At 45.3% G+C, this 17,144-nt stretch overlaps 1 protein-coding gene and 1 non-coding gene across 2 annotated transcripts in view; one reads left to right on the plus strand and one right to left on the minus strand.

Moving 5' to 3' along the window:
• LOC119466357 (uncharacterized) overlaps positions 1-17,144 on the minus strand; it is a 53,570-nt gene that overhangs the window by 17,508 nt on the left and 18,918 nt on the right. The window contains exon 4 of the mRNA XM_049657018.1: positions 15,955-16,581. Coding sequence (XP_049512975.1) covers positions 15,955-16,581 — 627 coding nt within the window. The remainder of the gene's footprint in view (positions 1-15,954; positions 16,582-17,144) is intronic.
• Positions 11,906-11,977, plus strand: Trnat-ugu (transfer RNA threonine (anticodon UGU)). The gene has a single exon. It is a non-coding gene; the product is annotated as a tRNA-Thr (tRNA).

Raw genomic sequence — 17,144 nt, forward strand, 5'->3', positions numbered from 1 at the left:
CTGCGCATTTTTCTGGAAACCAAAAGCAGAACAATGTAATTTTTTCCTTTACCCCCGCTTCAAATGGAATGAATCAGTTCAAACTTCTACAATTTTAACTCTACAGCTAAACCTGCTAGAAAGTCATGAACCTGAACCCAACCAGAAAAAATTTCGGTTAGAGATCATGACACAAACACTGAAGTGGCACCACGGTAGCCGAGTAGGTAGAGTACTGCAAGCATATTGCGGAGATGTAAGTAATCTATTTCCTCCATTTTATTTTCCCTTTACACTACATTTCTATATTTCAAATAAACAAACAAGTAAACTTTCCGAAACAAGTAAACTACCTGATGCATTTTTGATTATTGATCAAGTACTCTGCTTTAGTAAAATTTTCTGCAATCATAGGATGGACTCGCTGGAAGAAACAAGCACGTCAGAGTGCATTAAAATTTCAATCAATCAATTGATAAATAAAAACTTTATTTTCACACTAGAGCCATAAATGGCCAACGATAGCTTGAGGATATGGAGGGCGCCTGAGGCCCAAGAAAAGCCAGCATAAACAGCAACTTATGCACAGAAAACAGCACACACAGCATATGATGAAGTTTGATGCCGTAAAGTGATGGAGGAAAGATCAAAAGTACTAACAGATAAATGTACACATATAAATTTTATAACAGAGAATCACACACACTGAACAAATAAAACTTTAAAAGGCAAGACATTTGACCTTTTGTACAGAAGAGTTGTTCACAATAGGCTATTATTTGTTAACTTTTATTTCGTCGGTTTACTTTTGTCTGTCATGTTTCATCCCGACTAGATGAGCTTACATCGAACTCTCAATTACATATAAGTTTCGCAGACAAATAAAGAACGGCATGACAATGTCCCATTATAGATAACAAACTTAGCATTAACAATATGTAGTTACAGAATAGCAATACTTTGTTTTCCACTTTTCGAGAAGCATGGCCTGCCACCTGGCTGCTTCAGGCACTGTTTCATTTTGTCAGCCATTTCATAGCAGCCTTGGTCTTGAATTATTCTTGGCTTATTGACACATGATTCAGTCATGCGTCGATAACTTGCGGCGTAGCAAATAGAGATTGAAGTGCAGACGGAAACTGAAAGCTTTGTAGACAGCGAGAGAAAATTTAGCAAGTTGCACAATAGCTCTAGAGAAATGAAGCTCAATGTGGTGGAGCATACCAGCTTGTGAGATGGCGTACACTTCCGCGGTATTAACGCAAATATATATATAATGAAGCATATATATGTAAAATGAATCACAATATGAGTGCAATAAGACAAAACGACTATAGTAACATCATAAAAGAAAAGTGAAATGGTCAGAAAGTTTACAATTCAGGTGGTTTGTACTCGTTCAGAACCAGCGTGCTTGCTTTGCACATGCCGTCTGAGCTGTGGCTTCTGAATGAATTCACGAGGGCAGATATTGCACTTAAAATATGAGTGAAATAAGACAAAACGACTATAGTAACATCATAAAAGAAAAGTGAAATGGTCAGAAAGTTTACAATTCAGGTGTTTGTACTCGTTCAGAACCAGCGTGCTTGCTTTGCACATGCCGTCTGAGCCGTGGCTTCTGAATGAATTCACGAGGGCAGATATTGCACTTAAAATAGTCTTTCACCAGTGTGTACGCGGAGATGAGCAACAAGAGTGCTCCTGTCTGTATATGCACGTGGGCACTCGGTACACTTGTAAGGCCTTTCGCCCGTGTGTAACTTGACGTGCCTAACCAGGTGGTTCTTGAATTTCGTTGTGTAGGAGCAGAACTGGCAAGAAAGAAGCTTTTTGTCCTTGACTGCAAAACAAAAGAAACAAGGTTTCAACACAATGAACAAACATGCGAGCCTCTATCTGATTTCCCGACGCCCAAAAAAATGAGAAAGCCGTGAATAGATGGTGTGCTTTTCACAAAAATTAAAAATAAAAATAAAATGTGCCATATCTTTCTTAAAACGCGAGACATAAATCAATTAGCCAAACTCAAGGAGTACCGAAACCAAGTAAATTCAGATGTAAAAAACGCAAAAGAAAGATATTATGAGAAGGTATTCTCGTGCATCTATACGAATCCAAGAAAAGTTTGGCTGGAAATTCAGAAGCTATCTGGAGGAAAGGCTAGCCCTCAAGACCTACAAATACCTTCTGTAAACGGTACTCTTGCTGATGATGAAGCAGTCACTGCCCTAAATGCTCACTTTGTTCAATACTGCACCAATTTCTGCAGAAGATCCAGAAGAGATAGGACATTCGGTTACGAAAGACTGTCCCAAATTCGTTAATGTTATTTCCGGTGACACCAGGTGAAGTTGAAAGCGCGATCATTAACTTTAAGTGCAACACTGCTGCAGGTGTCAACGGTATCATGGCATCTCCTATAAAATATGTGTCTGACATCATCTCTAATGTCTTAGCTCACATTATCAATAAAATGTTTGAATCCAGAATTTTCCCAAGCAAACTTAAAATAGCCAGAGTTTGCCAGATTCATAAAGGTGGCGCTGACCATAGTGTAAACAATTTCCGACCTATATCGATACTACCTTTTCTGTCGAAACTTTTTGAAACTGTTCTAAATTCACGACTGGAGGGTTTCTTAAGGAAATATGCTATTATCAGGATGGCATAATATAGATTTTTAAAAAATAAATCATGTCCGGATGCGCTTCTAAACATAGAACATCAAACACAGCAAAATATTGAAAAACGTTTATACACGGTAGGTTTATTTCTGGACCTGCGTAAGGCGTTTGACAGTGGAAATCATGTTATGGTTCTGTCTAAACTTTAGACTACAGTATACGTGGTACGGCATTAGATCTGATGAGGAGTTACTTAACGGATCGTTATCAGTGTGTTTCATTTAATCGGGCGACTTCCTCACTTCTCAGAATACAGATTGGCGTACCACAGGGATCCATACTTGGCCCTGTATTATTTAACCTTTATATTAATGACCTTCCATGCATTTCTTCCTCACCTAATATTGTAATGTATGCGGATGATACTAATCTTTTCTTTGCAAATTCTTCCCTGCAATACATAGAAAAAGAAATAGATTACTTGAATTTATTACCTGAATGGCTGTACACAAGCAAACTTCAATTGAATGTCCACAAAACTAAATATATCATATTTAAACCAATAAATAAGCCATTGCCTGTTAATATCAATGTTCTATTTCAAGCAACGAGGATGAACAAGTAACAACGCAGAAGTTTTTGGGGGTATGGTTTCAGAAGAACCTCGCCTGGGACAATCATGTCAACAAGCTGAGCAATGATCTTAGTAAAGTAGCTGGCTGTATGTATAAAATTGGTGATCTAATACCATTATGGCTAAAGAAAGCAATGTATTATGCCCTTTTTTACTCGAAGCTAACTTATTGTGCCTTGATATGGGGAACGACAGCAAAAAACTTTGAGAATTATTAAACTTGCAAAAACGAGTAGTCCGAATTTTTGAAAACTACCATGGCAGGCTGCGAGACTTACCCATACACAATCTTTTTAACAAACATTCATTGATCCGAGCAAATCAAGTTTCTATTATAGATTGCTCTTAAATATAAAAAACGGACTATGTTTTCAGCCTACCCATTTTTCCTCCTTGATACCCATTATGCAATCAAATGAGAACACTATTTACAGGTACTATGGATGTCAGGATCTAAACTATGAAATACCTTAGCTACTAAAAAATTGTTGAACAAAAAAAAATTATTTTTATGCACCCTATTTTAAAGAATGTATAAGAACCTTTCTCTTACAGTCTGAAATTCATTGTAAAATGCTACTGCACTAACATTTTGTTATGCACAGTATATCAGTATATGTATGTTTCTATCTGCACTGTAATGTGAAAGTACATACCAATAATTTTTCAAGCATAGAATGTATATTCATGTAATAATTGTATAAATCTATCTTGTTTATTTGTATTTTCTACATTGTACTCACTCGTTTTTTGTGCTGTATTTGTCACAATACAAGAGCCTCTGTCAGGCCACATGGCCTTTAGCTCTTGTTTTCTGTAACAAAGAAAGAAATAAACTTCAACTTCAAAACAGCAAACGGATTTTAATCACACACCAGCCCAAAACTCAAAACAAAACTCACTCAAACTAGAACACACTGAAGGAATAAATACTACTAAATGTACAACCTAACATCTACTAAACATGCCCTTAATTCCGCCTACGTTATTTCTAAGCGTTTACTACACGATAGTTGGGCAACCCTAGCCTACTGCTGCGATGCTACAAGCGAGGATCATTCTTACTGAGTTCGTCGTCGCACGTATTTTCCCGGCCGGAATCTTGTCGGACTTCCTCAAAGTCACTGCTCTTGCCGATTGTCGCGTAACCGTTGCTGCCTTGATGTCAGCTAGTCACCTCGTCCGTCTCAGATGTCAATGTCCCGAACTCTGTCAGTGACATGGCATCTAGGCCCACCTGGTTAGGCCTAACGCCTGGGTACGCCGCAACTTCTGCGAGCGCCGACGCCAGTGGCGCTCTGGGGACCATCGAATGTGCTGGTCTGCCGATGAAGGGGGATCCTTTCTGGAGTGCCCAGCCCTGCCGTGAGAGGTTGCAGCCAGCCCAAGGAGCCTCACTTGAACTTCGCCGAGGTCGATGGACGCACCCTGGACTACCAGCGTCCCGGACTCAACTGAACTTCCAAGGCTCCCGTCGCCAGTGCGGTGCTGACAATGCGACCTTCCTGGCCCAGAACCATGTTGATAATCCCTGCTCAGCGTCTCTTCACCCTCGATTACGGCTCGGGTCACGCGCCTCGAGGTCTTATGCCGTTCGGAACGCTCCATGCACATTGTCCTCTTCTTTTCTCGCGCCACATGCCTCCTACTCATGACATCATGTCTTAAGCGCACCCTTTGGTGATCCCGTCACATCGCGGCTGCCACACGTGGACTATGGCCACAGTGCATCATCAACATGCACCGTGACGTCACCTGACTATCTGAGACCTGCTGACTTTAAAAGGGATGCCCGTTTCAGCAAACATCCGGGGACATGGCAACACTGCCGTAGCATGGTCACAGACTTTCCGCTCCTTGTGCAGGCTCTAGCTGGGTGCTTTTGGATCAGCGCTACTGCAACTTTCACGGTGGATGGACGCTGCCAGCTTGCATCGCCTTTGGCTTTGCCAGATTGCGTCTTAGGCGCACCCTTCGGTGATCCCGTATTACGGCCGCCACACACGGACTATGGCCCCAGCGCATCATCAACACGCACCGTGACGTCAGCTATCTCGGACCTGCTGACTTTCTGGCTTTAAAAGGGACGCCCATGTCAGTAAACATCAGTGGACATGGCAACACTGCGTGGCAATGTCACCGACTTTCGCACTCCATGTGCAGGCTCCAGCTGGGTGCTTTTGGATCAGCGCTGCTGCAACTTTCGCGGTGGATGGACGCTGCCAGCTTGCATAGCCTTTGGGTTTGCCGAATTGCGTCTTAGGCGCACCCTTTGGTGATTCCATCACATCGCGGCTGCCACACATGGACAATGGCCACAGCGCCTCATCAACACGCACCGTGATGTCACCTATCTCGGACCTGCTGACTTTCTGACTTTAAAAAGGACGCCCGTTTCAGCAAACATCAGTGGACACGGCAACACTGCCGTGGCAATGTCACCGACTTTCCCTCTCCTTGTGCAGGTTGGTGATTGAAAATATGGTTTTCGCAGTAATTTTCTATGCTTAGTTGTGTTGCCGTGTCCACATACTCGCTTATGTTGTATATCTAAGTGTTGTACCGTTGCTCTTTAGCTAATGGCTCGCTCGAGAGATGTTGAGGAAAATCCCGGACCTATCACTGAAGGAATGTTTAACGAGATGATTAAGACACAGAGGGTGGTCTTGGAAAAAGTAACTAATATTGAAAAAAACCAAGCATCTTTTGAGGCACGAGTAGAGGGCAGGCTTTTGAAAATAGAGGAAAGATTAGAGATCTTGCATGAAGCCCCAACAAGCCTTGCTAACCTTGAGAAGTTTGCCAATGAAACTGAAACTGCAATGGCAACTCTTGCTAAAAGAGTTGACCACTTGAACCGTAAATCAAATTCTGAGAGTAATGCTCTCGTCAAACCAACTGATGACCTCGATAATTGCTCTCAGCGATATAATCTCATTATCAGAGGGATAAGAGAAGATGTGAATGAAACTGAAGAGCCATTACGTAAGACGGTCAACATTGATGTTTTTCATACAATCTTAAACCTAAAAATTGATTCAGTCAAACGGATTCATCGCTTAGGAAAGCGACAGATAGTAAAGATCGGCCAATCATTTTGAGACTCTCCGATTTCCGAGATAAAACTAAAATCCTGCGAAACTGCTTTAAGCTTCGGGGTAAGGAAATCAGCATTAACGAAGACTTTGTGGGGATCGAGGTGCCTTCCTGCGGCTCGTCCCCCAGCTCACGCGTGGCGTTTAGGCCGATCTCCGGGAACCACCGCCTTAACGGCAATATGGCGGACATGGCTAGCCTAGCGTGCCGGACCTACTTTCCCGCGCAAACCGTGCTTCTCCCCTCCCCCCCTGAATTGGACTTGCCCCGCGAGAACACGTCACCGGGACGCACCCCGATTGGCCTCCCACGCGGCGGCCCCCGGGCACCCTCTCCACCCGAGCTCTCATCCACTGAGCACTTCCTCGCCGCGGCAGATGCTCACAGGCCCGCAATGATGGGCTTACATGAGACCTTTGTTCTCGCGACTCCTCGTTCTCGTGCTTGGCGGACCGCTACCCGGTTAGCCCTAGCACAGCGGGCACGCGTACTCGATCGGTCTTGTGGTGAGCCTTGGCACGTAAGTGCCGTGACTGTCGCACTGTGCTGTATCTTGGGTGAATAAACCCGTGTTTGTTGGCGGTTTGACTCCGGAGCCTTCTCTGCACCGTGTCGGAGAGTTGATGAACCCTGCCATAGCGCCTTTGTGCGTTGCGGAGTGGAGGAGCGTCGTGCCCTTTCCTGACCGTCGCTCGTAGGGTAAGCCTTGTGCAAACCCATCTCCACATAACTATGAGGTAGGTTCGCCTTCGCGACCCTCTGCTTTCGGCCACTAGGAGCAATCCCTTCCTTGGAGCACCCTAGGTGATGTCGACCGCTCGGTTGTGTACACTAGTCTTATATAGCCACGCCAGTTACGGGTTTTCTCAACTGTTTGAGATGCGCGGGGAGCAGGTGCCTACTAGCCCCTCTGGCCTGCTGTCTCCGCTTGCTGGCCCTTTGTCCCGAGCGCATTTGTGCCCAACGTGCCGCATCGGAGCCACCCTGCTTAGATGCCAGCACGAATACACTAGCCGGACTCGCTTTGTCCTGCTAGTGTCGTTCACTGTGCCATATGCCGCATCGGAGCCACCCTGCTTAGATGCCGGCACGAATATGCTCGCCGGCCTCCCTTTGTCCCGAGCGTCGTTCGCCGCGCCATGTGCCGCATCGGAGCCACCCTCCTTAGATGCCGGCACGAATACGCTCGCCGGCCTCCCTCTGTCCCGAGTGTCGTTTGCCACGCCGGACCCACACCGCTCTGCCGGTACGTTCGCGGGCTTTCCCCTGCCCCGAGCACAGGCTGGTGTCGCACCGGAGCCACCCTGCTTAGGTGCTGGCACGAACTCGCTTGCTGGCCTTTGTCCCGAGCGCAGTTTAGTGCCCAACGTGCCGCATCGGAGCCACCCCGTTTAGATGCTCGCACACATACGCTCGCTGGCCTACCTTTTGTCTCGAGCACCTTTCTCGGACGAATACGCCGCGGTGCAGCTTTCCGCTCCGCCGTAGGCGCGAGCTCGTTCGCTGGCCTTCCTCTGTGCTGAGCGCAGTTCGGTGTCTCGTGCGCCGCAGCCGAGCCTCCCTGCTGGTGCAAAACCGCTCGCTGGCCTCTCCTTGTCCCGAGCGCAGCTGGGAGGCAATGTTGAGCGCAAGCCACCCCGCTCAGCCGACAATGTCGCCGCGTTTTCCGACTACCACTCGCCTCACGGGCATCCGAGCGTCATTTTCGAAGTGTGTGAGCCACCCTTCTCCGCTGTCGATCTGTCGGCCGGTCGTGTGAGGCCTCATGCGCTTGTCAAAGCGGCAACCCAGCTCTCATTGCCGTTTACTGGCCCCATTGGGTCGGTCGCACATTGAGCGGACCACCTTATCATTCGTCCTTTTTGCTCTCCGGAAGTTTGCGTTAGCGAAAGTGTCATTTGCCGTGGAGACGTACAATCTGACTTAAGTGCTTGTGCAAGACATCGGGCCGCCTCGCACGCTAGGCGTAGACATGACAGCGCTGCAAACTTGTTATGCGCTACCGGAAAGGGAGTTCAAACGTGGTGGCGGACACCTTGTCGTGAGCCCCTGTTTCGGCGTCTGATCCTTTGGTCCGCTACTCCTGTGAGCATTCACACCAAGTAGAAGCTGGAGCCTCATTTTCCAATGGCTCAAAAGGCGCGAACCTCACGCACTCAGTAGAGACCGGAGCCACGTCTCCAATGGCTCGACAGGCGCAACCCCCGACAGCGAAGCGATCCCTGGATTGCCAGCCTCGGGAGAGGACGTATATACCCGGTGTACCCCATTACTCCTGCTGGTATCGTCTTCAGCAGGCAAGAGTTACTAAAGGCACAGCAGAGCGATCCATTTTGTCGGCAATTTGTTGACGGGCTCAAAGAGCCGAGCTCCCAAGAGGAGCGGGACGGCAATGCCATCGGGCACACCCGGACAGCTGGTATTGCTGTTGGCGCAGAGTGCGAGACCAAAATGTCCCCTCTGGTATACAAGCTGGCTGACTCCCAACGGCGACCAGTCGGCGGTCCAGTTCACGTCTCGGACCTCAAACCTTTTTATGCCCATAGCAACAACTGGGGAGAGGGGGGAAGCGGTCAACGAACCGCAGGCAAACCGTGACACGGCTGGCCCCAGGCCACGCCACCGGTACAACCTGCGGAAACGCACCTAGGCAGACTTTCTCCCACCAGATGGTAGCCGGACTTTATTCCCTACCATGCCGGTGAACGGAGAAATGCAGGTACGGTGTAAGGGTGCACATCGAAGCGGTCACAGGCCCATGTGGCCTAGTATACCCTCTTATGTGTTGCCCAAGCCTCAGCCTGGCGGGCAGCTTTCTTGGCACGCCGGCTATGCCGGGGCTTTCCTGTCCTTTACCTTGCGTCGTCTAGTCTTTGCTCTGCGCCTGGCTTCAGTGTGCCTCCAGTCTTGCTGACCATAAAGCCAGCTGTCCCTGGTCCTACCATGCCAGCCTGTTGCTGACCTCAAGGCCTGCTGCTCCTGGTCCTTCCGCCATGACTTACTCCTGCCTTTGGGGGCCCCGAACCCGAGCAGCCTTGCCTCCTGCTGCCTTGGCTGCCGCTAACTGCGGCTGGTCCGCCCAGACGGACGCTGACCCCTGGGCGAGGATGGTCACTCCGGCTTCCGCTGCTGACTGGCATCCCGGCCTAGCGTGCAATCCGGAGGGCCCTGTGACTTCCGTGGTGGCTGCTGCGCCAAAAGGGCAGCCACGCCGTGCACGTTCCTGGCAGCTCCTGGCCGGCGGACCTCCAGCATTGCTGGCTGTCCCGTGGTGCTGCCCTGCCCCGTCCTTCCTGGGCTGCCGACCCTTCCTCCTAGCAGTGAGCCCTTCTTGGTGGGCGGAACTTTGGTAACCAAGGTAAGCCCCTGGCTTCCTATCAAGTGAAGACGACGACACCCTCTTGGACTTTGCCCCGTTGGCTTCGCCCTCTTTGGCTGAGTCAACCTTGCCACTTGGCCTCAGTCAGCCACCTTTGGAGGCTGGCCTCGGTCTATAGGAGGGGGGAATGTGGGGATCGAGGTGCCTTCCCACGGCTCATCCCACAGCTCGCGCGTGGTGCTGAGCACAATCTTTGGGAACCGCCACCGTAATGGCAGCATGGCGGACATGGCTAGAGCGCCGGACCTACTTTTCCGCACAAACCATGTTTCTTCCCCTCCAGAATTGGACTTGCCCCGCGAGAACACGTCACCGGGACGCGCCCCAATTGGCCTCCAAAGCGGCGGCCCCCAGGCACCCTCTCCACCCGAGCTCTCATCCGCTGAGTGCTTCCTCGCCGGGGCAGATGCTCACAGGCCCGCAACGAGGGGGTTACATGGGACCTTTGTTCTCGCGACTCCTCGTTCTCACGCTTGGCGGACCACTACCCGGTCAGCCCTAGCGCAGCGGGCGCGCGTACTTGATCTGTCTTGCAGTGAGCCTTGGCCCGTAAGCGCTACGACTGTCGCACTGTGCTGTATCTTGGGTGAATAAACCCGTGTTTGTTGGCGATCTGACTCCGGAGCCTTCTCTGCGCCGTGTCGGAGAGTCGACGAACCCTGCCGTAGTGCCTTTCTGCATTGCGGAGTGGAGGAGCGTCGTGCCCTTTCCTGACTGTCGCCCGTAATTACGGTAAGCCTTGTGCAAACCCATCTCCACAACTTTTCTAAACGAATTGTCGAGATCCGCAAATGGCTATGGGACTCCAGTTCTGAGGAGAGGAAAGGGGGGATCAATATGAAACTTACGTTTTACAAGACGAAAATAAATGATGTGGTGTATGGTTGGAATGAGGCTACTCATTTGAGGTACATATGCAAGAAACCTTCCAAAAGAGATGACAGGCATGGTAACGATTAACGGCGTCACAGTGCTTCTAAACAGTTAAAGATAATAAACATAAATGTAAGAAGCATTTTAAATAAAGTTTACGGACACTGCGGCTCTACTACTGAAACATGATCCCAATATTCTGGTACTTACTGAAACATGGCTTAAAAAAGCCATACTAGATGCCGAAGTAACACCTCTTGGATACAAAATCGTGAGAAGAGACCGCGAAACAAGAGGAGGAGGTATTGCCCTACTAATTAAAGAATGTATATTGTTCAGTATTCTACCGCATGTCACTGATGTTGAAGCTATTTGGATTAAAACCAAACTTAATGGGCGTACAGTATTCATTGGTGCTATGTACAGACTGCCAAACTCCCCAGTGAACGTGCTTAATAACTTCAGAAGCTTTATGAACGCACACCTAAAGCACGAAGACAATATTATTTTATTAGGGGACTTCAACCTCCCTAGAATTAATTGGTCGAGACTTTGTGTGGAGGGACGTGAAATCCCTAATTGTGAACAACTACTTGAGATCGCTTTCTGTTATGATTTACCTCAGGTCATCTCAGCTTGTACGCGTGTGGGTCCAACTGCTTCATCAATCCTTGATCTAATATTCTTATATGGTTGGTTGCTCCCATTTCTTAACATGTGTGAATTTGATGAAGGTCTCTCTGATCATAAAATGGTTATGATGTCTCTAGATGTGTATGTTATTATCATGCGTGAGAATGAGAAAGTTGTGATTCCAAACTTTAAAGCCGCCAATGACCTGACAATACTGGAACATCTGGAGCAGTCATATACTTTTTTCAATTTGTAGAGATCATCTGGTACTACTGAGGAACTGTGGAAATTTTTCCATGATATGACAGCGTTTTGCATACAACATTTCATTCCTCAGAGTTCTAAACGTGCAGGAAAAAGAAACCCCTGGGTAACTTGGGAGATAATACACACTAAAAGAAAGCTTGAACATATGCAAAAGGCTTGCATCCTCAGTCCTAGTATTTAACAGAAACATGACATTCATCTTTTAGGTAAAAATCTCCAGCATAACCTGAAGACATCTAAAGATAACTTTATAACTCAACGCTGAAACGATTTCTCAAGGAAGCCCCAGACAAGTTTTGGAGGTACTTGAATCCAACGGCTAAGTCGTGTAGCATGCTCACAGACAAAAGTATCTAGGATCAAGGTTAGTTCTAGTTGTAAAACATAAATACCCCAGAAAGTGGATGGGAAAACGGCTCCGCGGTAGCTCAATGGTGAGAGCATCGCACGTGTAATGCGAAGACGTGGGTTCGTTGCCCACCTGCGGACAGTTGTTTTTTCATCCATTTTTATTTCCATTAATTTATCATTTCTTTAATTCAATTAGTAAAGTGCAAGTAATTTCCCCTATGTTGTCCTTGGTGTTATTGTTTGTTGGCTTCTTATGATAGGATCAAGCGGAGGCATTTAACTCCTTTTTTTTCCGCAGTCTTTACCATCGATGACGGTATCTTGCCTACCATCAATGATTATGCGGACAGACTTCCTATTCAGATTATTGGGATTACAGAAGAGGGCATTTTAAATCTGTTGATTCACGTTAATATAGAAAGAAGTCCCGGTCCTGATGAAACCCCCAAGGAATTCCTTTATAGATATGCCGAATAGACATCCAAGTTTTTAACACTAATTTTTCAATCATCCATTTCTAGTGGCTCATTTCCCACTGCCTGGAAGTGCGCAAAAATTGGGCCCATACATAAAGGTGGTCCAACCTCTGCCACTAGCAACTACTGACCGATAACGCTCACGAGCACCTGTTCTAAAATGCTAGAACACATTGTATCAAAGCACCTGCTCACCTCTTTAGATGAACATAAATTAATTTTTCCAGATCAACATGGCTTTCGCAAAAGATTATCCACCCTCACTCAGCTTATTGAACTTGTACATGACCTCTCTAGCCCAATTAATGCCCGCGGCCAAACTGGTATAATATTCTTCGACTTTGCAAAGGCCTTTGACATGGTGTCCCACAAAAAGCTTTTACTTAAAATCAATGTTACCTTCAAAAATTCTGCTCTTACGCGGTGGTTCACTTCTTACCTTGCACATAGAGAACAATATGTTAAACTGGGACATCAGCAATCTAGTTTATCTCCCGTAGTATCTGGGGTTACCCCAGGGTAATGTCTTAGGGCCCCTTTTATTCCTACTTTTTATAAATGATCTGCCAAATGACATAACTACATAAATAAGGATATTTGCCATCGACTGCATTTTGTCCAAGAGAATAGAGTCACCAGGTGATCAGGCCGACCTTAATCTTAACTTAAAGAAAATTAAGAACCGGTGTGATCGGTGGCAAATGCATAAATCGGTTTTTATGTCCATCTCTAGAAAAAAGTATATTCTAAACTTTTCATACAGTACTACCAGTCATGAAGTTGCTCGAGTTAAACAATATAAACACCTAGATCTTAAATTTACACCCGACTTGCATTGGAATCTTCACGTAAATGAGCTTTGTGCAAAAGCTAACAAAGTATTGTGGGGCATGAGACGTAACCTGCACTGTGCCTCTTCTGAAATTAAAATTTTAGCTTACAAAACCTTCCTAAGACCCATAATTGAGTATGCAAAAATAGTATCGAACCCCTACACCCAAAGTAGCTGTCTAAAACTAGAGAAGGTCCAGCGCCTTACTTCTAGGTTTATATTTATTAAATACTGCCATTTTCACTCTCCAACTGAATTATTTAAACTTGAGCTCTCAAGCAGAGCTCTCACCTCTACGGAAATGTACCGAGTATCAGACATAAATTCCTGTTAATAATTCATAACCATGTCAAAATAAGATACAAGTACTTCCAAATCAAGGCAAAGGAAACATCACGGCACAGACACAGTATGTACAGTGCTCACAGAATGAAACGTGACGGTAAATGTTTAAGCTGGAACGCTTAATATGTGTAATTACTCCAGAGATATATGCCATGTTGCTATGAATATGCTCACTAAAGGTGATGCGGACTCTGATATAAGTGTACGAAACAAAATTACGCCAATGTCGCTCGAACTGGAAACGTTGCAAATGCAAGTATGCGCATTGGTTAGGCATAAATTGACGCATTTCAATCCGTGAGCACTGTACATACCTCCTTCCACAGTGCACGACTGCTTCAGGTATAGTTTTTTTCCCAGGGCAATTCAGCAGTGGAACTCTTTGCCTGATTTAATTGTCCAAATAAAATCAGTTAATGCATTCTTGCAAGCATTACATTGCCTTATGTACCCTGATGCACCCTGATGTTCTGCACTAATATTGTGATATATCAAAATGTGCTGTGTAATAATATTGTTAATCTGTTTCGTATAAGCAGTGCTGCTTCATTTTCTTTTTTGCGCATTGTTCAAGTGCACTAATGCACTTCTCTGTTTATGTATGTTAAACCCACTCCTGTAATAGCCCGTCATAAGGGCTGACAGCATCAATAAATTAAAAAAAATATAAGACTAGGTATGTTCCAAAACTTGTTTAGAGAGCAGTCCAGCATCAACAGTATCAATGCTTGTTTACAGTTCTTATAGAAAAATGTTGCTTTTAAAAGTAGCCAACCCAAAAATTCTCATGACACGATCCTTCAAAAATAGCCAATTTGATGCAATGTAGCCAAACCAGGCAACCCCGTCCAAAAGTCAATTAAATAAACAGATTGGAAGAGTGATGGACTCCGTGTGAGGCAGCTGCAGCGCAGTGCTGCAGTGCCAAACCGGTGGGCTGCCTGCACTTGGTTAATGCGAAGGAAGTGGCGGTCATCTGCTACGGGCAGTAATTTTTTGCTGTCGCATGCTATACCGACCACTTTATATGCATTCAAAATTTTTATCTAGCATCAGATTGGGTCGTGTGATGACAGCACTATATCCAATATGGCCACTGTAACATCGCTAGACAAGCCATTGCATTTCATATATAAAGCATCTGTATTCCCTCTGTAGCAATCAAGGTTGCTTAAAATTCGTGCCACAAACAAATGTCATAATTAAACTTGACATTTGCATAGTGCAACATTCTAAATGACATGTGTGGGGTGCTGAATGCTGCAGCCTATACATCATTACTCATTTCATTCGTATTCATAACAAAAAGATGCAATATGTTCTTGCTGGGGCTGGGCAAATATTCGAAGTTTCGAATAGAAATTGGATATTACATACTAATTATATTCGTATTTGAAAGTGCACTACTCAACATTTTCAAATAAAAAAGGTAATACAAGCTTTGCATTCGGTTTCGTGGCAGAAGCCTACATGACAACTTGTAATTATTTTTTTTTAGTCTGTCAGTGTTTTTGGCAGTCTAGTCATGTAGCAGTTTTTTTTTATGTGACAGTGAAGTCTTTGTTGCAACGGCCCCTTCTACGTGTGTCTACAGCACACAAGTCCTTCAGCAGCTCTTTTTCATTTTTCCACTTTTGATCTTTTTTTGTCCAACCATTTATTTACCGTTTTTGGATAGCGAGCCATTCTTCGAAAGCCTGTTTGGAACAAAGCTCTAAAGATGTTGAGAGGCTATTCGTTCAGCATTTTTAATGACAATTGGTGATGCGTTTAAAAATTATTCTGATTGTCCCTGATAATTGTCTTTTTTTCACGAGTCAGTACAAGCATATGGTACCTAATTATAGCAATATAAACATTACTGCTGTATATATATGTGTACTCTATTCGACTTTCGATATTTACTATTCATACTTGAACAAAGCTGAAATTCGCCCACTTCTAGTTTTTGCATATAACAGATAATCAATTATAGATAATACTGAAAAAATTTCATTGAAATCGTCAAGCTCTAAAGAGCTTGTTTACGTACTCTGAGAATGAAAAAGTGCAGCGCAAGGTGACCAGTTATTTCATAGTAGTCGAAAAAAAGCAAGTCGTTCCCCTACTGTGCAACTTTTCCTGTTCTGAAACTTGTTTTGGAGAGTATGATTTTTTGATACTGTGTTCCACTTCCCATGAAAGTCGTAATGAGATTCCACTGTAAAGGGCAGTAACGGATATAATGAAATAATAGATGTAACCAAGTAATTTTATCTACCATTATAACTTTAAACAAGGTTGTGGCAGCCAAATTACTTCAAGTGAATCAACACTGTGCGGCTGGATGCACAAGCTGTGCAATTTAAACTAAGCTAGCACTGTGAAAAAGGCTGTGATGTCCGCTTCCTGTAAACAAACTATGTCATACTTTAGGAGCTAAACCAGAGAAATCTCGATGTAACGAGAAAGAAGTGCCTCACCTGCATGCTCTTTGATGTGAAGAAAAAGTGTTGCCTGGTACTTGGTCGTAAACGGGCACACGTGGCACCTCAGTTGGAGCGGCTCTTTGATGGTAGGCAAGTGTGCGAGACTCACACGTGACTTGTAACTGCGTGGTGCAGGCTGAAGTGACTTCCTACCCTTGTCTTTGTGCAGGGATTTACTGCTGGCAGAGGCAGACGTTAGTGAGTCAGTGTCTTCATCACTCACGCTTTCTTCATGGCTTTGACATGGTGCAGTTTCTTTCACTGGTTCGAAGTCTACAACTCTTCTGCTTTCACTCGAGTCACGTTGGCCGTTGCTTTTTTGTGATGTCTTCTCTGGAGTGGCTATAGCAGCTGCACGTTGGCTGTTGCTTTTTCCTAATATCTTCTCTGGAGTGGCTGCAGCAGATGGACGTTGGCTGTTGCTTTTTTGTAATGTCTTCTCTGGAGTGGCTGTAGCAGATGGATGTCGGCCGTTGCTTTTTTCTAATGTCTTCTCTGGAGTGGCTGTAGCAGTTGGACTGGCATCTACATCTTTGCTTGCCATTTCCCCTTCAGTGGAATCATTCTCACTCTCGTTTCTTTCCTTTGTCTGACTTCGTGCAGCTTCTCGTAAGGATGCAGCTGAAAGAGACATAATATGCACTACCAGCTATCACCACCAAACATTTAGTTGTATTGATAAAATACACAGAGGCTGGAAAATGTAGAAGACGTGAAAACAATATGCAAAAGGATCAGGCATTGGGTTGCACAGTATGGTTGAGGGCAACCATGCATTTGTATTTCATAGGGATGATAAAACCAAAAACATCCCTTCCATGCCTGACTGGTTCAGTTAAAAGTACATTCAGTGCAGTTTCTTGGATCTTTCATGCTTACAATGAGCTGAATCAACACAACTCCCACTTACATTTACTTCTTTCATATACAAGTCTTGCAATACACTTGTTTAAATAAGTTTTATTTTCGTTCAACAAATTATTTCAACCAAGTGCAACGAGCCAAAGCATTTGAGCATCTCTTCTGTATATGGTTCAATATTTATATTTTCGCACCAAGCTGAGTAGCAATGCCAAGAGAATAGAATGTCAAAAACACACATTTGCATTCCCCCAATTAAGAGTAGAGGAAAAACGTTTTGAAGCAATTTAGCCAGAACATGCATGGAAAAAGCAACGGTGCCT

This window comes from Dermacentor silvarum, chromosome 10 (assembly GCF_013339745.2).
Source record: "Dermacentor silvarum isolate Dsil-2018 chromosome 10, BIME_Dsil_1.4, whole genome shotgun sequence".
Taxonomy (NCBI): domain Eukaryota; kingdom Metazoa; phylum Arthropoda; class Arachnida; order Ixodida; family Ixodidae; genus Dermacentor; species Dermacentor silvarum.